The 23244-nt window shown below is 42.8% G+C and overlaps 1 protein-coding gene across 5 annotated transcripts; it reads left to right on the top strand.

Moving 5' to 3' along the window:
* The first annotated feature begins 762 nt into the window (after positions 1-762).
* On the top strand, positions 763-23010 carry LOC110523634 (glutamine synthetase). Of its 5 annotated transcripts, none has more exons than XM_036977301.2 (7): positions 763-972; positions 7317-7500; positions 20900-21061; positions 21233-21379; positions 21573-21700; positions 21807-22006; positions 22111-23010. In XM_036977301.2, exons 1-7 carry the CDS (start codon positions 961-963, stop codon positions 22418-22420), a joined length of 1143 nt encoding a protein of 380 aa, XP_036833196.1. In that variant the 5' UTR covers positions 763-960; the 3' UTR covers positions 22421-23010. The 5 variants fall into 5 exon arrangements, with proteins under 5 accessions (XP_036833196.1, XP_090090667.1, XP_036833197.1 ...); XM_090234541.1 differs by having other exon boundaries at positions 784-972; positions 21807-22037; XM_036977302.2 differs by lacking the exon at positions 763-972 and adding an exon at positions 2010-2117.
* The last annotated feature ends 234 nt before the right edge of the window (positions 23011-23244 follow it).

Here is a 23244-nt window from a genome sequence, read left to right as displayed (position 1 = left end):
ATAAGCCTGACTAACAGGTGTCTGTATATAGCCCTGTTACTCTTTTTTCAAATGTCTTTTTACTGTTGTTTTATTTCTTTACTTACCTACACACACACAAACACACACCTTTTTTTCCCGCACCATTGGTTAGAGCCTGTAAGTAAGCATTTCACTGTAAGGTCTACCTACACCTGTTGTATTCGGCGCATGTGACAAATAAACTTTGATTTGATCTGATTCTCCCCAATTAGGTGCCACTAACCTCCTATGTCTCAGAGAAAATGAAGAAACGTTTGTCATGGCCATGTTTTGGCCATGTTCACACTAATGTACAGTAAAGACCACCATGTGTGTCTACTGTGTATGTGGCTTTAATCAAATATAACTGAAAAAACAAGCACAATGAACCACACCAGGTTTGTGGGCTCATGGTAATGACTGGGGCGGAATCAGTGAAATGGCTTGCAAAACAGCATTTCTTTGTGTGAAACACATTGCATTTATTCTGCATATTTTTCTTATAAAATAAGATGTTTGAATTCAGTGGCTTCATACTTACCTTTCAAAAGATGATTCCTGCAGTTTAGGCTTACATAGTGTCTCTCCCAATCTCATTATGCCTGGAATATTATCTGATTATACACAAGAGACACCTGATCTCTCCCTTCAGTAGTTGTTGACTCTGTCAGCATACATGTGCTTTGGGCATTGTGCCTCATCAGCATGGAAACAGACTCCGAAATACCCACCCCTTCTGTCCTTTGGCCAGCCCCCAATGTCAGAACAGTAGTCAGTGTCATTAGAAGACTGCGTCCGTATTAGAAAAGCCAGCCTAGTGGAAGGTAGGTACGTTTAACAAGGAGCCATCCTTCTCCCTACTGGCCCGTGTTGTGTAATTGTGTGCTCCTGTGCACTGAGCTGCATACAAGGCCTGGATCAACAAACAGCCGTAGTCCTCTCTCAGCAGATGGCCTGCCTATGATGGCACAGGTGGGTGCTCATGTTTATTTCTCGTGGGAGGGAAGATTTTGGCTGCCTCAGTTGTACTGGTCCAATGTCAATGTTTGTCTAAATCTGGTTGTATGTTTTATACGGGGTTTTCATGTTCATTTAGTGATTAATAATGTATAATCTCAAGAATTGAAACTGAATTTAAGAAGTGTATGATAGTGTTTGCACATAGAAACACATTGTGGAATTTGAGTGGGTCAGTGCTTATGCATGTTTTAAGCCCTTTTTTGCACATATTGTGACACTGAACAGTATATTTACATCACAAGCAGTGATGGCAACTTTTACTTCACTACATTCCTAAAGAAAATAATGTACTTTTTACTCCGTACATTTTCCCTGACACCCAAAAGTACTCGTTACATTTTGACAGGAAAATTGTCCAATTCACACACTTATCAAGATAACATCCCTGGTCATCCCTACTGCCTCTGATCTGGAGAACTCACTAAACATAAATGCTTTGTTTGTAAATGATGTCTGAGTGTTGGAGTGTGCCCCTGGCTAACCGTCAATTAAAAAAAACAAGAAAATTGTGCTGTTTTGCTTAATATAAGACATTTTAAATAATTTATATTTTTACTTTTACTTTCGATACTTAAGTACATTTTAGCAATTCCATTTACTTTTGATACTTACGTATATTTAAAACCAAATACTTTTAGACTTTTACTCAACTAGTATTTTACAAAGTGACTTTCACTAGAGTCATTTTATGGTATCTTTACTTTTACTCAAGTATGACAATTTAGTACTTTTTCCACCACTGATCACAAGACACTATATTTACATTACAAGGCTTACAAAATTGAATCATGGTTAAATAAACTAGTCAAAGCCTGATGTAGATTAAAGAAACCTTTTTAGAGACAAGTTTAACAACATGTCATTATTTCTAGGAAAGACACTGAGCTTCAAAGAAGGTAAACTGGTTGATTGATAGGTCAGATGTCAGTGATGAGACTACGTCACAACAAGCTCATTTACATAACCTGTGAAAAACCCTAAACCGGTTTAACTGTCTCAGTCGACTTGGATGATCTAAGGCTGAGAGGAAAAGAGAGGAAGAGAGACCAGAGCACTGCTTCAGTATAATCAATTCTCCTTACTTCACCCATAAAACAGTAAGTAAAGATGTTTCTCTATAATAACTTTGGAAGTACAGATGATGTCATAGAAAGTGAAACTCCTACGACATACTGCAGTTAGTTTCACAATTGGTGGCAAGGAATAAATTAGTCCTAAATATTTCAAAAACTAAAAGCAATTGTATTTGGGACAAATCATTCACTAAACCTAAAACCTCAACTAAATCCTGTAATAAATAACTAAACTGCTTGTGAGTCACCCTGGATTGTAAACTGTCATGGTCAAAACATGTTGATACAACAGTAGCTAAATTGGGGAGAAGTCTGTCCATAATAAAGCACTGTTCTGCCTTTTTAACAACACTATCAACAAGGCAGGTCCTACAGGCTCTAGTTTCGTCGCACCTGGACTACTGTTGAGTCATGTTGACCACATGCCACATAGAGGGACCTCTGAAAATTACAATTGGCTAACATTAATGATATGCATGTAAGTCGCTCATGGCTCAAAGTGGAGGAGAGATTGACTTCATCATTACTTGTTTTTGTAAGACATGCTTAATGCACCGAGGTGTCTGCATAAACTACTAGCACACAGCTTGGGACACCCATTCATTACCCCACAAGACATGCCAGCAAAGGTCTCTTCACAATCCCCAAGTTCTGGAGTTTTGTTTTTGCATCTTTTACGTTCGGTTTTGTACAGCTTCAAACAGCTGAATGTACAATATTTTTGGTTATTGAAAATATATTTCACAGGCCTCCCGGGTGGCGCAGAGGTTAAGGGCGCTGTACTGCAGCGCCAGCTATGCCATCAGAGTCCCTGGGTTCGCGCCCAGGCTCTGTCGTAACCGGCCGTGACAGGGAGGTCTGTGGGGCGACGCACAATTGGCCTAGCGTCGTCCAGGTTAGGGAGGGATTGGTCGGTAGGGATCTCCTTGTCTCATCGCGCACCAGCGACTCCTGTGGCGGGCCGGGCGCAGTGCGCGCTAGCCAAGGTTGCCAGGTGCACGGTGTAGCCTCCGACACATTGGTGCGGCTGGCTTCCGGGTTGGATGCGCGCAGTGTTAAGAAGCAGTACGGCTGGTTGGGTTGTGTATCGGAGGACGCATGACATTCAGCCTTCTTCTCTCTCGAGCCCGTACGGGAGTTGTAGCAATGAGACAAGATAGTAGCTACTACAACAATTGGACACCATGAAATTGGGGAGAAAAAAGAGAAAAAATATATCTATATATATATATTTCACAGCGGTTAAAATGGTACAATGATTCAATTCACTGCTTGTTTTGCCACATAAACTGAAATTAGGTGAATGAAGCATTTGTGTTTAGTGAGACTGCCAGATCAGAGGCAGTAGGGATGACCAGGGATTTTCCTGTCCTGCTAAGCCTTCAAAAAATACTTTTAGGTGTCAGAGAAAATGTATGGAGTGAAATGTACATTATTTTCTTTATGAATGTAGTGAAGTAGAAGTAAACAAACATTGCAAACAGCAATGCTTATAAAAAACTTTGTCCATCTGTTTCAAACAGAGCAGACAGCCCCCATCTTAACGGGATAGTTTACTCAGAATACAAACATGATTTTCCACCTACCGTGGCTATACTTGAAGGAGGTTTTGGGATATTAAATTTCCTTTCAACACTTAATAGCCATCTTTTGTTACTGTTAGCATTCTCAGTAACACTTAACATGAAACTGTTCTTGTGCCTGTGTAATAAAACTGTAACTACTTGTGGAGCAACATTGTAGTAGCATGTCACATAATACTTTAGTAATTGTATTTTAAATACATAGGAATGAGCTGAGAGTTTAACTACTGTACACAAGAGGAATAGTGACTGTTCCTTATTCCACGTGTGAAATAACTCCATAAGAACTTGATGTTCAAGAAACAGAAACAATGACGCCTGGGGAAGGAACCAAAGGGAGTGGCACATATAGGGCAGGTAATTAAGGAGGTGATGGAGTCCAGGTGAGTGTCATAATGCGCTGATGCACGTAACGATGATAACAGGTGTGTGCCATAACGAGCAGCCTGGTGACCTAGAGCCCGGAGAGGGAGCACACGTGATAGTACCCCCTCCCAGATGCGCGGCACCAGCCGCAGGATGCTGACCAGGATGACGATCCCGGGGATCAGGAGCAGACCGGTCACCTCTGCTAAGGCGCAGGCACCTGTCGATCCAGCTGAGGCGCGGGAGCATGGCGACCTAGAGGCCGGCGAGCATACGTGACAGTACCCCCTCCCCGGGGCGTTCGCCTCCAGCCGCAGGACACCAACAACAAGGACGATCCCAAGGATCAGGTGCGGACCAGTCGTCTCTGCTAGGGCGCAGAAACCTGATGAACCGGCTGAGGTGTGAGAGCCTGATGAGACCTCCCTGGTTGCCTACGTCGAGGCACGGGAACCTGTTCACCCTGCTGAGGCATGGGAGCCAATCGATCCCGCTGAGGCAGGGGAACCCCTCGAACCCGCCGAGGCATGGGAATCCGACAAACTGGCTGAGACCTCCCAGGTAGCTCCGGTTCTGACACCTCCAAATCAAAAACAAAAAAACGCTCCCTGATGCTTCCCTTTGGTGAGGCGTCACTCTGTAATGTATGCATTGGGAATCGGGTATCAAGTTCAGGGAGTGAATCACTTAATAATAAATAAAAACAATACAAAACAAGAAACATGAACAACGCACAGAGAAGAAACAGAAACAATGACGTCTGGGGAAGGAACCAAAGGGAGTGACAAACTCAGCAAAAAAAGAAACGTCCTCTCATTGTCAACTGCGTTTTTTTTTCTTTAGCAAACTTAACATTCAGAAATATTTGTATGAACATAACAAGATTCAACAACTGAGACAAACTGAACAAGTTCCACAGACATGTGACTAACAGAAATGGAATAATGTGTCCCTGAACAAAGGGAGGGTCAAAATCAAAAAGTAACAATCAGTATCTGATGTAGCCACCAGCTGCATTAAGTACTGCAGTGCATCTCCTCCTCATGGACTGCACCAGATTTTCCAGTTCTTGCTGTGAGACGTTACCCTACTCTTCCACCAAGGCACCTGCAAGTTCCTGGACATTTCTGGGGGGAATGGCCCTAGCCCTCATCCTCCGTTCTGACAGGTCCCAGACGTACTCAATGGGATTGAGATCCGGGCTCTTTGCTGGCCATGGCAGAACACTGACATTCCTGTCTTGCAGAAAATCACGCACAGAACGAGCAGTATGGCTGGTGGCATTGTCATGCTGGAGGGTCATGTCAGGATGAGCCTGCAGGAAGGGTAACGTTGAGATTGCCTGCAATGACAACAAGCCCAGTCCGATGATGCTGGACCCTCCACCTCCAAATCGATCCCGCTCGAGAGTACAGGCCTCGGTGTAGCGCTCATTCCTTCGACGATAAACGCGAATCTGACCATCACCCCTGGTGAGACAAAACCGCGACTTGTCAGTGAAGAGCACTTTTTGCCAGTCCTGTCTGGTCCAGCGATGGTGGGTTTGTGCCCATAGGCGACGTTGTTGCCGGTGATGTCTGGTGAAGACCTGCCTTACAACAGGCCTACAAGCCCTCAGTCCAGCCTCTCTCAGCCTATTGTGTACAGTCTAAGCACTGATGGAGGCATTGTGTGTTCCTGGTGTAACTCGGGCAGTTGTTATTGCCATCCTATACCTGTCCTGCAGGTGTGATGTTCAGATGTACCGATCCTGTGCAGGTGTTGTTACACGTGGTCTGCCACTGCGAGGACAATCAGCTGTCAGTCCTGTCTCCCTGTAGCACTGTCTTAGGTGTCTCACAGTACGGACAATGCAATTTATTGCCCTGACCACATCTGGAGTCCTCATGCCTTCTTGCAGCATGCCTAAGGCACATTCATGCAGATGAGCAGGGACCCTGGGCATCTTTCTTTTGGTGTTTTTTAGAGTCCGTAAAAAGGCCTCTTTAGTGTTCTAAGTTTTCATAACTGTGACCTTAATTACCTACCGTCTGTAAGCTGTTAGTGTCTTAATGACCGTTCCACAGGTCTATGTTCATGAATTGTTTATGGTTCATTGAACAAGCATGAGAAACAGCGTTTAAACACTTTACAATGAAGATCTGTGAAGTTAATTGGATTTTTACGGATTATCTTTGAAAGACAGTCCTGAAAAAGGGATGTTTCTTTCTTTGCTGAGTTGATATAGGGCAGGTAATCAAGGGGGTGATGGAGTCCAGGAGAGTGTCATAATGCGCTGATGCGCATAACGATGGTGACAGGTGTGTGCGATAACGAGCAGCCTGGTGACCTAGAGGCCGGAGAGGGAGCACACGTGACAGCTATAGGCTATATTAAGATTCATATCTACGAGCCCTCCAAACCATGTGCTTTTGATCATATATATTTAGACTAATTCAACAAACTGTTGTAGTTTTTGGTTCTTCATCAAATATTTGGCAGCCATCACATAAATATTTGTTTATTTTCAAATAATGTGCATATATTCACATACCTTCAAATATTATTTAGTTTTCTGACAGGTATTCAAAATACTTAAAAATGTTATTTGTTTTTCTGAGACCTGTATTTGAATATCAAATAAAATAATTGCCTTTTAGTTTAAATTCTATATAAACTATATTCGACTACCTCTAGCATTTAAAAAGTTGCTATTTTCAAATAAACAAAATACAACTATCTTCTAACCAGGTCTGAATGTGTGCACATCCAGTGAAACTTACCAGGTGTCAGGTAGAGCCAATAGTTCAATGCAAGAAAAATAAACCCACAAATACGGTTGTGTGCTCCCAAATGATTTGACAAAACATTATTGTTCTAATAAAACATTTAAATGTTTTATGCCTTTACCTTTTGTACTGTACTGGTATGTCTGTCCATCATGGCATTCAGATGACTTCAGATTGCATTTAGGCTTTCCTTGTTTGATTTTGCTACTGATCCCCCCCCCCCCCCCCCCCCCTGAAAGTATCAGAAATCCACCAGGCTTTGGGTGGATCAAAGCATCTGTCAGACTAAAGGATTGGAATGAAAATACATTTTGTAAAATAGAAATGTGTTCATGAGGACAAGTGAATGGAATGGTACATGAACAGCAAAACAAATCATGATCTTGTTCAACACTTCCTGATGACACCAGCTGATGAAAAACTATGAGGAATTACCTGTTGAACTATGTGTCACTATACAGCATGTGTTCTGAGTGTCTGTTTCACTGTTTTTTTGACCCCCTCAGACTCTACACTTAGCCATGGCATCTGTGTCAGTCAGCTCTCGTCTAAACAAGGCCATCCATCAGCACTACATGTCCCTTCCACAGGGGGACCTGTGTCAGGTCACCTACATCTGGATCGATGGCTCCGGGGAGGGGCTGAGGAACAAGACTCGTACCCTGTACAGAGAGCCACAGGGAATAGAGGGTAACACATTGAATCAAATGTATTTGTCAAAATAATAACAAGAGGAATAAATACACAATGAGTATAGATAACTTGGCTATATAAATAGGGTAAGTACCAAGTCAATGTGCAGGGGTACAAGGTAATTGAGTTAGATATTTTTATTCATTTATCCCTTATTTTACCAGGTAAATTGACTGAGAAGACATTCTCATTTACAGCAACAACCTGGGGAATAGTTACAGGGAAGAGGAGGAATGAGCCAATTGTAAGCTGGGGATGATTGGATGACTGTGATGGTATGAAGGCCAGATTGGAAATTAGCCAGGACACCAGGTTTAACACCCCTACTCTTACAATAAGTGCCATGGGATCTTTAGTGACCACAGAGAGTCTGGACACCTGTTTAACGTCCGATCTGAAAGACAGCACCCTACACAGGGCAATGTCCCCAATCACTGCCCTGGGGATTTGGGATATTTTTTTAGACCAGAGGAAAGGGGGCCTCCTACTGGCCCTCCAACACCACTTCCAGTAGCATCCGGACTCCCATCCAGGACCAACCCTGCTTAGCTTTAGAAGAATGCCAGTAGTGGGATGTGGGGTGGTATGCTGCTGGCAATGTATATATAGGTAGGAATAAAGTTAATAGGCAACAGGATAGAAGATAAACAGTAGCAACAGCGTACAGTATGGGACTAGTCAAAAGATTGCAAAAAGCGTCAATGCAGATAGTCCAGGAAGCCATTGACCATTTTTAAGGCCTTCCTCTGACACAGCCTGGTATATACAGTACATGGCCAAAAGTAAATGGACACCTGCTCGTCGCACATCTCATTCCAAAATCATTGGCATTAATATGGAGTTGGTTCCCCTTTTACTGCTATAACAGTCTCCACTCTTCTGGGAAGGTTTTCCACTAGATGTTGGAACATTGCTGCAGGGACTTGCTTCCATTCAGCCATGAGAGCATTAGTTAGGTCAGGCCCTGATGTTGGGCAAGTAGGCCAACCTCCTAGTCAGCGTTCCAATTCACCCCAAAGGTGTTCGGGTCAAGGCTCTGTGCAGGCCAGTCAAGTTCTTCCACACCAATCTCAGCAAACTATTTCTGTATGGACCTCTGTGCACGGGGGCATTGTTATGCTGAAACAGGAAATGACCTTCCCCTCTAGAATATCATTGTATGCTGTAGCGTTAAGATTTCCCTTCACTGGAACTAGCCCAAACCATGATAAACAGCCCCAGACCATTATTCGTCCTCCACCAAACTTTACAGTTGGCAGAATGCATTCAGGCAGGTAGCGTTCTCCTGCAGCCGCCAAACCCAGATTTGTCCGTTGGACTGCCAGATGGTGAAGCGTGATTCATCACTCCAGAGAATGGGTTTCCACTGCTCCAGAGTCCAATTGCGCATGGTGATCTTAGGCTTCTGTGTGGCTGCTCGGACATGGAAACCCATTTCATGAAGATCCCAACAAACAGTTCTTCTGATGACGTTGCTTCCAGAGGCAGTTTGGAACTCGGTAGTGAGTGTTGCAAACGAGAACAGGCAATTTTTACGTGTTATGTGCTTCAGCACTCAGCCGTCCCGTTCTGTGAGTTTGTGTGACGTTTCCACTTAACAATAAGAGCACTTACAGTTGACCGGGGAAGCTCTAGCAGGGCAGAAATTTCACAAAATGACTTGTTGGAAAGGTGGCATCCTATAAAGATACACCATTGAAAATCAATGAGCTCTTCAGTAAGGCCATTCTACTGCCAATGTTTGTCTTTGTAGATTGCATGGCTGTGTGCTCAATTCTATACACCTGTCAGCAAAGGGTGTGGCTGAAATAGCCGAATCCACTCATTTGAAGGCGTGTCCACATACTTTTGTATATATAGTATAGGTCCTGGATGGCAGTGAGCTTGGCCCCTGTGATGTATTGGGCCTTTACACACTACCCTCTGTAGCACCTTGAGGTCACATGCCAAGCAATTGCTATACCAAGCGGTGATGCAGCCATTCAAGATGCACTCAATGATACAGCTGTAGAACTATTTGAGGATCTGAAGGCCCATGCCAAATCTTTTCAGCCTCTTGAGGGGGAAGAGGCTTTGTTGTGCGTTCTTCACAACTGTGTTGGTGTGTGTGGACAATCATAATTCCTTAGTGATGTGGACACCGAGGAACTTGAAGCTCATGACCCCCTCCACTACAGCCCTGTCGATGTGGATGGGGGCATACTCGGCCCTTCGTTGCTTGTAGTCCACGATCAGTTCCTTTGTCTTCATCACGTTGAAGGAGAGGTTGTTGTCCTGGTACCACAATGCCAGGTCACTGACCTCCTCTCTATAGGCTGTCTCCTCATCGTTGGTGATTAGGCCAACCACTGTTGTGTCATCAGCAAACTTAATGATGGTGTTGTAGTCATGCGCTACCAGGCAGTCATGGGGGAACAGGGAGTACAGGAGGGGACTAAGCACGCACCCCTGAGGGGCCCCTGTGTTGAGTGTCAGCGTGGTGCCTGTGTTGTTGCCCCTCACCACTTGGGGTGGCCCATCAGGAAGTCCAAAATCCAGTTGTAGAGGAAGGTGTACAGTCCCAGGGTCCTGAGCCTAGTGATGAGCTTGGAGGTCGCAATGGTGTTGAACGCTGAGCTATAGTCATTGAACATCATTCTCACATAGGTGTTCCTCTTGTCCTGGTGGGAGAGGGCAGTGTGGAGTGCAATAGAGATTTCTGCATCTGTGGCTCTGTTGGGATGGTATGCAAATTGGAGTGGGTCCAGGGTTTCTGGGATGATGCTGTTGATGTCAGCCATGGCCAGCCTTTCAAAGCATTTCATGGCTACAGATGTGAGTGATACAGGGCAATAGTCATTTAGACAGGTTACCTTATCGTTCTTGGCCATAGGGACTATGGTGGTCTTCTTGAAACATGCAGGTGTTGCAGACTGGGTCAGGGAGAGGTTGAAAATGTCAGTGAAGACACTTGCCAGCTGGTCAGCGCATGCGCTGAGTACGCGTCCTGGTAATCCGTCTGGCACGTCCTTGTGAATGTTAACCTGTTTAAAGATCTCAAACCTCATTCACATTACAAATAAGCATGTTGCGCCAGATATCATGCATTTCAATGGGGACGACCACAATGGAGTGAAAAAGCAACTCCCCTCCTTGCGGTTGGAGGCTGCATACTTTGACTTTCTTCAAACTTTGCGTCGTATTCCGTTCAGCCAGAGTCCATCAAAGAACACGAAGTTAGCAAACAGAAGTAGATGAAAATATTAGGTTTTCAGTGATGGCTTTATGGAATAGCTAGCAACTACCCATTCCTCCTGTCTGTTAAGCCAACTATATTATATGAATGTTGCCTACCGTTTAAGTTTATTGTGATGGTAATGACATTTGTTTTTTATGATAATTATTAGGTAGAGGTCGCTAGCTACAATGGTATCTTCAACCTTGCATAGCTTTCAGCTGCAAGCTAGCTTGACATGCTATAAAGTTAGAGAAACAAGATGAGGAAAAAGTTGCTTAACAAAACATGTTTTATTATCACCTGAGACAATATATTTATCCTGTCTTGAATGAAAAGGTCATATTTTGCAATCTCCGAAAATAAATGTGATCTCTGACGAGGCAGGTTCTTCTCCATCTTGCAATACAAACACTACACTGTCCATTCAGTAGTGGGACAAGACTCTGTGAAGATGACTTATGGTGTAACGAAATACGTCACAATGTAAACTGGGGCATTACTCACATCGGTTACGGAGAGTGAGATTACACAGTCGTCCGGAACTGCTGGTGCTCTCATGCATGGTTCAGAGTTGCTTGCCTCAAAGCTTCAAGATTAATGTCCAGCTCTAGCCGTTAGCTCAGTGCAGATATCGATGGCTTCTGGTTGGGATATGTACGGTGCCTTGCAAAAGTATTAATCTCCATTGCCGTTTTTCCTATTATGTTGCATTACAACCTGTTATTTAAACTGATTTTGATTTAGATTTCATGTAATTGACATACAGAAAATCGTCCAAATTGGTGAAGTGAAATGACAAAAATAACTTGTTTCAAAAAATGACAAAAAAAGGAAAACGGAAAAGTTGTGCGTGCATATGTATTCACCCCTTTTGCTATGAAGCCCCTAAATAAGATCTGGTGCAACCAATTACCTTCAGAAGTCACATAATTAGTTAAAGTCCACCTGTGTGCAAAATAAGTGTCACATGTTCTGTCACGTGATATCAGTATATATACACCTGTTCTGAAAGGCCCCAGAGTCTGCAACACCACCAAGCAAGGGGCACCACCAAGCAAGCGACACCATGAAGACCAAGGAGCTCTCCAAACAGGTCAGGGACAAAGTTGTGGAGAAGTACTTTTAAAGTTATATTAGTCCGCTATATTAGGCTTCCCTGCAATTTCTAGAATATATTTCAGTATTGTTTTTTTAATTGGTTGGGTTATCCTGTTCGCATAGAATTACCGTCTATTTCACAAAGACAAAACCCAGTTAATATCCTCGCTGTATATCAACCAGTTTTCATGAGGACTTTATTTAGGTATGTCTTTTGAATTGGATCTATGGCTAATACTACATTAATTAACCATTTAAGTTATCCTATTTGTACAAAATCCCCGTCCTATCTCACAACACCTATTCAAATCCGGCTTTAACAAACCTTGCAGGCCGTCACAAAGGTGACCAGATCTATTAAGCTAGTTTTATTTCATGGTAGTGCACATGTACCTCAGGTCATTGCGGACCTGCACAATTAGTTCACTATCGACGTACACAAAAGTGACGCTTGGTGATATCTTAAATCATTCCCCCAAATTCGCGAATAAAGATTACTGACCTTGTCTTGAAGACTGGGAAAAGCAATGTAGGTTGGATCTCGTCACCAACTCTGTCGTGTACCAGTTCACCACTGGCCTGAAATAAACCCTCAATTCAGAGGTCAGGTCTTTGTCTTACGGATCCTGGATCCGCCCGTGCATGGTTTTCAGCAGTTCCTTGGGACGACAGAGGCAGGTATTGAGATCCGGCTCGAAGGACCAATTGATAAGAGAATTATGTTCTCCAGGTACATAACCCAATTTAATTATATTACTCTCAGTCTGCAAACCAGAATGTGTATGATCCTGGTCGAATGAAACAGACAAAAAGGTTTATTCACGGGAACATTCTAAAGTCAAGAATACAAAACAATTCATTTTATACTGACTTCTCATGCACACATACACACAAAGACGCACACACATACACACAAACAGACGCACACAATGTCCTGCTACGCACACACTGTCTGTCTCTCTACCCAGCCGACAGAGATCAGTGACCTTGTCCTTGAGACGTACTCCCTGTACTCTCCCAAACCTCTAGTCAGGTCGGCACCAAGCTCAGACAGTCTGTGTTTAAAATACCATAAAGACATATTGTTTTACCCTAATTCTGGCGAGAACTACACATTTATTGATTATGATTTTATACATTCTAATCAATTCCATACAATTATATGTTTCAGGGCGGAATATTCTAATCATTCAATTAACAGATAATTCTCAACTAACAGTTATGAAAAAATATCAGAAACTTTGAACATCCCACGGAGCACCATTAAATCCATTATTAAAAAAGGGAAAGAACTTGCACCACAACAAACCTGCCAAGAGAGGGCCACCCACCAAAACTCATGGACCAGGCAAGGAGGGCATTAATCAGAGAAGCAACAAAGAGACCAAACATAATCCTGGAGGAGCTGCAAAGCTCCACAGCGGAGATTGGAGTATCTGTCCATAGGACCACTTTAAGCCGTACACTCCACAAAGCTGGGCTTTACAGAAGAGTGTCCAGAAAAAAAGCCATTACTTAAAGAAAAAAATAAACACGTTTGGTGTTCACCAAAAGGCATGTGGGAGACTCCCCAAACACATCGAACAGGTACTCTGGTCAGATGAGACTAAAATTGAGCTTTTCGGCCATCAAGGAAAACACTATGTCTGTAGAAAAACCAACATCTCTCATCACCCCGAGAACATAATCCCCACAGTGAAGCATGGTGGTGACCGCATCATGCTGTGGTGACGTTTTTCATCAGCAGGGACTGGGAAACTGGTCAGAATTGAAGGAATGATGGATGGCGCTAAATACAGGGAAATTCTTGATGGAAACCTGTTTCAGTCTTACAGAGATTTGAGATTGGGATGGATGTTCACCTTCTAGCAGGACAATTACCCTAAGCATACTGCTAAAGCAACACTCGAGTGGTTTAAGGGGAAACATTTAAATGTCTTGGAATGGCCTAGTCAACACCCAGAACTCAATCCAATTGAGAATCTGTGGTATGACTTAAAGATTGCTGTACACCAGTGGAACCCATCCAACTTGAAGGAGCTGGAGCAATTTTGCCTTTAAGAATGGGCAAAAATCCCAGTGGCTAGTTGTGCCAAGCTTATAGAGACATACCCCAAGAGGCTTGCAGCTATAATTGCTGAAAAAGTGCCTCTTCAAAGTATTGACTTTTTGTCTTATTTCTTGCTTGTTTCACAATAAAAAATATTTTGCATTTTCAAAGTGGTAGGCATGTTGTGTAAATCAAATGAAACAAACCCCCCAAAAAATCCATTTTAATTCCAGGTTGTAAGGCAACAAAATAGGAAAAATGCCAAGGGGGTGAATACTTTCGCATGCCACAATGTAAATTTCTGTGAGATGGGCCAAGTGTTTTGTGCTTCACTGTGGTCTGGTCTATCAACGGGACCTGAAGAACTGTAATATACTATGTTTCTCGAAGTCATGGCTGACAAGAAATTGGATAATATACATCTAGCTGGTTTTTTCTAAGCATCGTCAAGACCGACCGGCAGCTGCGGGTAAGGTTAATAAATGGGGGTTGTGTGTCTTTGTTAACAACAGCTAATGCGCAATCTCTAATGTTAAAGACGTCTTGAGGTTTTGCTCGCCTGAGTTAGAATACCTCATGATAAGCTGCAGACAATACTATTTACCAAGAGTTTTCATCTATATTTTTCATAGCTGTCTAACCACTACAAACCAATGCTGGCACTAAGAGCACACTCAACAAGCTGTATCGGGCCATAAGCAAACTAGAAATGCACATCCAGAGGCAGCACTGCCAGTGATTTTAATGCAGAGAAACTGACAACAAAGAACCATTACTCATTTTAAGCCCAAAGGTAAATTATGTCCTATGGTTAACAACTCCTCGATTAATACCTATTGTAGGTTAGTCGAACAAGAAGCCATATCCGTATATACGAGAAAAACAAACCATATTCAGAAGAACCTCACTAGGACAGAAGAACAGGCATTCAATGAACTAATGAAAGACTCATCTTTGCTGCTGCTACTATCTGTTTATCATATACGCATAGTCACTTTAACTATACATTCATGTACATACTACCTCAATTGGGCCGACCAACCAGTGCTCCCGCACATTGCCTAACCGGGCTATCTGCATTGTGTCCCGCCACCCACCACCCGCCAACCCCTCTTTTACACTACTGCTACTCTTTGTTCATCACATATGCATAGTCACATTTACCATACCTACATGTACATACTACCCCAATCAGCCTGACTAACCGGTGTCTGTATGTAGCCTCGCTACTTTTTATAGCCTGTCTTTTTACTGTTTTATTTCTTTACTTACCTATTGTTCACCTAATACCTTTTTTGCACTATTGGTTAGAGCCTGTAAGTAAGCATTTCACTGCAAAGTCTACACCTGTTGTATTCGGGCACGTGACAAATAAACTTTGATTTGGGGGGGGGGGGGGGTGCTGCGGTCGTTTTAGACTATGAAAAATACAGAGAAGAGATTCAATTCAGCAATTAACGTTTCTATAGAACTGATCCCACACTGTTGCTCTAAAGGGATATTAACTCAAATCTGGAGCATGCCACATTAAACAACCTTATCTCACAGCCTGAATATGACTACCGTTGCTGCATATGTGCCATACATGCCTGTACATTTAGCTTGAATTACATAAAACACAACAAGGCAATTATCCAAGCAGCCCAGTGGTCGCAGGAATAGTGCAAACATTGCCATCAGCTACAGACTTTACAAACAAGATCTCACCAATAACGGGATTAACAGAAGACTGTATTTATCTCACATTAGATGTCGAGTCTGCACATCAGCATTCCCCACACGAGGGGATGGCAGCTCTAGCTCACAACTAGTCGATCGCCAAAAATGTCTGTAAAAAACAACGATAAAGCCTTGTGTTCCTTTTTTTTTATTCGTCTCGGGCTGTTGATGGTAGGTGCAGCCAATTCAGCTGCCCTGCGCGCCGGGTAGGCACTGTTGCCATTTCATGTGTCTGAAGGTACAAACTCTTGCTTCCGGTGGGCCTGGAGAGGAAATCAAGTGCACTACCACACCGCTGGCCAGTCAGATTACTCAAATGACCGAGTCTGCAGTAATGTAGCAGGCATAAAAGAAAGCTACGGCAAAATGTATACTGTGAGATTTCAAATCGTTTTAAACAATGACTAGAGGGAGACTGTCAACGAATACAGCAAAGAGCTGTTGTTTTTATGAGTGAGTTAATGTTTAAATTCTTACTCAGCACTGTCAACACTTTGTATTCAACACTTTTATAAACCATAAAATGCGTGTTCTTCCTATTTCCACTCAGCACTACAACAAGCATTGCAGCAGTAATGAATGAGTAGGAATGTGTATATATAGGTTTGCGTTGTTGTTATTATTACCGGCTTTCACTTTCTCTGTTCATAGGAGTAACAACATGAATTTTTGCACGAGGCAGAAATAATCCGGTGAGACTCAAATTTCGCCATCAACTGGAAGACGGTGTCCCTTTTTGTTTTTATCAGTGTCTGCATCTGAGACTGACGATCAGATGCAGACACCATCAGCCCAGTAAAATAAAAAGCAAATTATTTAAATGTATGCTCACTCAGCTGTGCCTCACAAGTAATACAACAATGGTTCAATTGCCGGTGTGATCATATAGCCTACCTCAAATGTCCCGAACAACAATGGTAAATTCAAGCAAAGCCAGTATGCGTGATAATGTATTGGGCCTATAGTTTACTGCACAAACATCATTGCTACAGTACTGTTTTTAATTGGTTAATGTTGCATAGGCTTACATTTTTTAAATCATGTTAATAAAAAAAATCAGCGCGGTAGATCTCGGCATACATTTTGACTCAAAGTGATCTTGACTCAGAAACGGTTGGTGACCGCTGCTCCAGAGCTAAAGAACACTCAAAGAACACCACAAAGTGGGCGACGCTGTCAAGAAACACTGGCATGATTAATCCTCGGACCCAGTTTTGTCAGCTGAATTTAAGAACTCACCACTTATTGTATCTAGGAGAGGTCGAAATTTACGTGACAAGTTGGTCTATGCCAACTGCCAGCCACAAAAGAAAATGAGCCAGGCTCTTTTACGCCCTCTTCTGAATGGTAGCTATGAATGCAGAGGCAGCACAGTGCAACAATATGATGATGTGTGAATATTTTTGCCACCCACATGCAGGAAAACGGTTCCAAATAAATTACATTATTACGTGCTCCTCCACCCATGTTATCTACATGATTAAATGTCCATGTGGGTTGTGTTAAATAGGAACAACCTGTCGTTCTCACAGCGAATTAGTGAACATAAATTAAATCAGGAGAAACGACAGGGATTATTATCCTGTTGCAGTACATTTTAATGACCAAAAACATGACATTTCTACATTTAGATTTTATGGTATAGAGAAAGTCAAGATATCAGACAGAGGGGATATAAATAATACTCTGAGCAATACACCCCTTAGACATTATTCCCAAAATGTCTTAATGATGAAATTTCCATGAATGTTATGTCATAAATGTGAACATGAACTAATGCCTTGTAGTTAAAACCACTTCAGCCTACTCAGACGTTTTTACTTGATAGGTACTTGATAGGTTGATGTCCTCATTTTGGTTTTACAGACATGTTTAATATGTTTTATGTCAATAGTTTATTAGAATATTTCTGAAATGCACATTGTTATATTTGGTAACACATTCGATGCACTGAACACTCACAAAAGCTCTGACTCAGGCCTTCAGGCCTATGAGTAAAGCTTAATAAAGAACAGTGATACTAGCAAGAGCAGTGCGGGTTTCTGTTATTCAATGCTATTCAATTGTTACCATGCACCTTCAACAAAGATAGCTCAGATGTGCCTTTTGAATGCAGGGAAACTGAAATCCGTCTTACCCCATTTTTACCAGCATGTCACCTGTGCACAGAAACACATACAGTGCCTTGCGAAAGTATTCGGCCCCGTTGAACTTTGCGACATTTCAGGCTTCAAACATAAAGATATAAAACTGTATTTTTTTGTGAAGAATCAACAACAAGTGGGACACAATCATGAAGTGGAACAACAGTTATTGGATATTTCAAACTTTTTTAATAAATCAAAAACTGAAAAATTGGGCGTGCAAAATTATTCAGCCCCCTTAAGTTAATACTTTGTAGCGCCACCTTTTGCTGCGATTACAGCTGTAAGTCGCTTGGGGTATGTCTCTATCAGTTTTGCACATCGAGAGACTGAATTTTTTTCCCATTCCTCCTTGCAAAACAGCTCGAGCTCAGTGAGGTTGGATGGAGAGCATTTGTGAACAGCAGTTTTCAGTTCTTTCCACAGATTCTCGATTGGATTCAGGTCTGGACTTTGACTTGGCCATTCTAACACCTGGATATGTTTATTTTTTAACCATTCCATTGTAGATTTTGCTTTATGTTTTGGATCATTGTCTTGTTGGAAGACAAATCTCCGTCCCAGTCTCAGGTCTTTTGCAGACTCCATCAGGTTTTCTTCCAGAATGGTCCTGTATTTGGCTCCATCCATCTTCCCATCAATTTTAACCATCTTCCCTGTCCCTGCTGAAGAAAAGCAGGCCCAAACCATGATGCTGCCACCACCATGTTTGACAGTGGGGATGGTGGGTTCAGCTGTGTTGCTTTTACGCCAAACATAACGTTTTGCATTGTTGCCAAAAAGTTCAATTTTGGTTTCATCTGACCAGAGCACCTTCTTCCACATGTTTGGTGTGTCTCCCAGGTGGCTTGTGGCAAACTTTAAACGGCACATTTTATGGATATCTTTAAGAAATGGCTTTCTTCTTGCCACTCTTCAATAAAGGCAAGATTTGTGCAATATACGACTGATTGTTGTCCTATGGACAGAGACTCCCACCTCAGCTGTAGATCTCTGCAGTTCATCCAGAGTGATCATGGGCCTCTTGGCTGCATCTCTGATCAGTCTTCTCCTTGTATGAGCTGAAAGTTTAGAGGGACGGCCAGGTCTTGGTAGATTTGCAGTGGTCTGATACTCCTTCCATTTCAATATTATCGCTTGCACAGTGCTCCTTGGGATGTTTAAAGCTTGGGAAATATTTTGTATCCAAATCCGGCTTTAAACTTCTTCACAACAGTATCTCGGACCTGCCTGGTGTGTTCCTTGTTCTTCATGATGCTCTCTGCGCTTTTAACGGACCTCTGAGACTATCACAGTGCAGGTGCATTTATACGGAGACTTGATTACACACAGGTGGATTGTATTTATCATCATTAGTCATTTAGGTCAACATTGGATCATTCAGAGATCCTCACTGAACTTCTGGAGAGAGTTTGCTGCACTGAAAGTAAAGGGGCTGAATAATTTTGCACGCCCAATTTTTCAGTTTTTGATTTGTTAAAAAAGTTTGAAATATCCAATAAATGTCGTTCCACTTCATGATTGTGTCCCACTTGTTGTTGATTCTTCACAAAAAAATACAGTTTTATATCTTTATGTTTGAAGCTTGAAATGTGGCAAAAGGTCGCAAAGTTCAAGGGGGCCGAATACTTTCGCAAGGCACTGTACAAGCACACCCTCGCCCTCCATTTGGCAAATCTGACCATAACTCTATCCTCCTGATTCCTTCTTACAAATATCGACAACGTCGTCCCCACCGTGACCATATATGTACAGTGGCATGCAAAAGTATTCACCCCCTTGGCCTTTTTCCTATTTTGTTGCCTTACAACCTGGAATTCAAGGCAAAACTGCTCCAGCTCCTTCAAGTTGGATGGGTTCCACTGGTGTACAGCAATCGTTACGTCATACCACAGATTCACAATTGGATTGACTTCTGGGCTTTGACAAGGCCATTCCAAGACATTTAAATGTTTCCCCTTAAACCACTCAAGTGTGGCTTTAGCAGAATGCTTAGGGTCATTGTCCTACTGGAAGGTGAACATCCGTCCTAGTCTCAAATCTCTGGTAGACTGAAATCGTTTTCCCTCAAGAATATCCCTATATTTAGCCCCATCCATCATTCCTTCAATTGTGACCAGTTTCCCAGTCTCTGCCTCTGAAAAACATCCCCACAGCCTGATGCTGCCACCACCATGCTTCACTGTGGGGATGGTGTTCTCGGGGTGATGAAAGAGCATTTTCCTTGATAGCCGAAAAGCTCAATTTTAGTCTCATCTGACCAGAGTACCTTCTTCCATATGTTTGGGGAGTCTCCCACATGCCTTTTGGCGAACACCAAACGTGTTTGCTTATTTTTTTATTTTAGCAATGGCTTTTTTTCTGGACACTCTTCCATAAAGCCCAGCTCTGTGGAGTGTACGGCTTAAAGTGGTCCTATGGACAGATACTCCAATCTCCGCTGTGGAGCTTTGCAGCTCCTCCAGGGTTATCTTTGGTCTCTTTGTTGCTTCTCTGATTAATGCCCTCCTTGCCATGTCTGTAAGTTTTGGTGGGCGGCACTCTTTTGGCAGGTTTTTTGTGGTGCCAGCCATGTTTTTTCAATTTTTTAATAATGGATTTAATGGTGCTCTGTGGGATGTTCAAAGTTTCTGATATTTTTTTATAACCCTACCCTGATCTGTACTTCTCCACAACTTTGTCCCTGACCTGTTTGGAGAGCTCCTTGGTCTTCATGATGCTGTTTGATTGGTGGTCCCTCTTTCTTAGTGGTGTTGCAGATTCTGGGGCCTTTCAGAACAGGTGTATATATACTGAGATCATGTGACACTTAGATTGCACACAGGTGGACTTTATTTTACTAATTATGTGACTTCTGAAGGTAATTGGTTGCACCAGAACTTATTTAGGGGCTTCATAGCAAAGGGGGTGAATACATATGCACCCACCCCTTTTCCATTTTTTTTTTCCCCAAAAACTTTTTTCAAAATATTTTTCTTTTTCATTTCACTCCACCAATTTGGACGATGTCCACTACATGAAATCCAAATAAAAAACTATTTAAATAACAGGTTGTAATGCAACAAAATAGGAAAAACGCCAAGGGGGATGAATACTTTTGCAGGGCACTGTATATCTAGGACATTGCATTATATTCCATGATGTTAATGTTGGTATTGCTAATGACAGATATTCCAGAGTGGAACTTTGATGGCTCCAGCACCTACCAGGCCGAGGGATCGAACAGTGACATGTTCCTGATCCCAGTGGCGATGTTTAGGGACCCTTTTACACTGGAATCCAACAAACTGGTTTTGTGTGAGGTCCTGAAGTACAACCGCTTGCCTGCAGGTAATTGTAAACAGCAAGAGATACTTTTCTTACTTCAGTTGACAGACACGGAGACCAACTGGTTTTGGTCTATGATCGAAGCTGCTGTCTATCTAATTGACTGCTTTGACTGTCTCATATTCCTATCAGTCAAACTAACCCTGCAATATACACCTTTTCCCTCCTGTACAGAGAGTAACCTGCGGTCAGGTTGTAAGAAAGTGATGGAGGAAGTGAAGCACTATATCCCCTGGTTTGGAATGGAGCAGGAGTATACTCTCCTGGGGATGGATGGTCGCCCCTATGGCTGGCCCCAAAATGGATTCCCAGGACCCCAAGGTGACTGACCCTACTATATTTTACCATGTGTCCTTTCGTAATGTAAATGGTCTTAAGCAATTGGAAAAGCACTATATATATGAAATATATCTCTATATTTCTAGAAGTCCTACTATATAAGTCCTAATGTTATCGAATAGGCCTTTGATTTTGATCTCATCTAACTCTCTCTTTTTCTATTTCTCTCTCTCAGGTCCATACTACTGTGGGGTTGGTGCAGACAACGCCTATGGAAGGGACATTATGGAGTGTCACTACAAGGCATGTCTCTATTCTGGAGTCAAAATCTGTGGCACCAATGCTGAGGTCATGCCATCTCAGGTAAACATTGACCTTTTGCTACAATGCTGTATGACAAGTCTTTCCGGAAGGTTCTACAGATTGCTATATAATATTTCCTAACTCTCCTTTTATCTCCCTCTCTCAGTTTGAATTCCAGGTGGGTCTGTGTGAGGGGATAGAGATGGGAGACCACCTATGGATGGCACGTTTCCTGCTGCACCGTGTGTGTGAGGATTTTGGAGTTGTAGCCACTCTGGACCCCAAACCAATGAAGGGGAACTGGAACGGGGCGGGCTGCCATACCAACGTTAGCACAAAGGAGATGAGGGAAGAAGGGGGGCTGCAGTGAGTATGACTGCAAAAACATTATTGCACTGTAAGTAAGGTTCTGTGAGGCTGTGTAACTACAAAATTTAGTCCAACACCTAAACTCTCCCCTCTTCTAACAGACATATTGAGCAGGCCATTGAGAAGCTGAGCAAGCGCCATTCCCAGCACATATGTGTGTACGACCCTCACGGAGGCCAGGACAACATCAGACGCCTCACAGGCTTACATGAAACCTCCAGCATCCATGACTTCTGTTTTGGTGTGGCCAACCGCGGGGCCAGCATCCGGATCCCACGCCAGGTGGCCCAGGAGGGGAAGGGATACTTTGAAGACCGCCGGCCCTCCGCCAACTGTGACCCGTATGCCGTGACGGGTGCCATCGCAAGAACCTGCCTGCTCGGGATGGAGGAGGAAGAGGAGAGTACATGAGAGAGTGACCAGACTCATAGACACATATAATCTGTGTAAACTGGCCCTTAGATTTGCCATGATTGTGCGATAGAACTATATTGTAACCAAATAAATCTATACTTAAGACTACTGGTAGGGGCCTCCCGAGTGGCGCAGCAGACTAAGGCTCTGCATCGCAGTGCTAGAGGCATCACTACAGATCTGGGTTCGATCCCAGGCTGTATCACAACCGGCCGTGATCAGGAGTCCCATAGAGCGGCGCACAATTGCCCCAGCATTGTTAGGCTGGGGGGGCTTTACTTGGCACATTGCTTTATATTGAATACTACTCGTTGGATGCTTTAAAGATTCATTACTTGAATGCAGGTTGAATGTTTATGAAGGTTAATTATATTTTTCAGTCTTTGGTAATTGCAGCTGGTCCAATTGGCATATTATTCAGTTTGTTTAATGTTTATTGTTTGAAGTTGAGATTGAATAAAATGAAGCTGAATTGAATACAAACCACATGTTCTTTAAAATCACTACTAGATGGAATCATGATGCAAGTTTTAATTGTCCCCCTTCATACTGGACATGAATGACAATAAAATGAGTATTTCCCACGAGCTAACCTTTGACTGTAAATTATTTGAATATATTGACAACACATGACAACCAGTCAAATAAGACTGTAAATGCATTGAATTAAGTTAGCTAATTCATTACCAACAATTCAGCAAGAGGAGGCCTGCTCACTGTCATCTGCCATGTCTCTCCACACTTTCCTTCTGTCCTATGTTGACACCCTGGCTCAACCTTAGCACCCTAACCTCAACCGTAGTTTCATGTTCACTCCATTG

Source organism: Oncorhynchus mykiss, chromosome 5, assembly GCF_057628025.1.
Source record: "Oncorhynchus mykiss isolate SJ-2025 chromosome 5, ASM5762802v1, whole genome shotgun sequence".
NCBI lineage: Eukaryota > Metazoa > Chordata > Actinopteri > Salmoniformes > Salmonidae > Oncorhynchus > Oncorhynchus mykiss.
The sequence above is the reverse complement of the archived record's forward strand: the minus strand, read 5'-3'. Positions and strand labels throughout refer to the sequence as shown.

Excerpts from the sequence above, each read along its gene's own strand:
- LOC110523634 (XM_036977301.2), top strand. Across the intron at positions 21,380-21,572 it reads TGGATTCCCAGGACCCCAAG|GTCCATACTACTGTGGGGTT; the intron begins GTGACTGACCCT and ends TCTCTCTCTCAG. Across the intron at positions 22,007-22,110 it reads AGGGAAGAAGGGGGGCTGCA|ACATATTGAGCAGGCCATTG; the intron begins GTGAGTATGACT and ends CTCTTCTAACAG.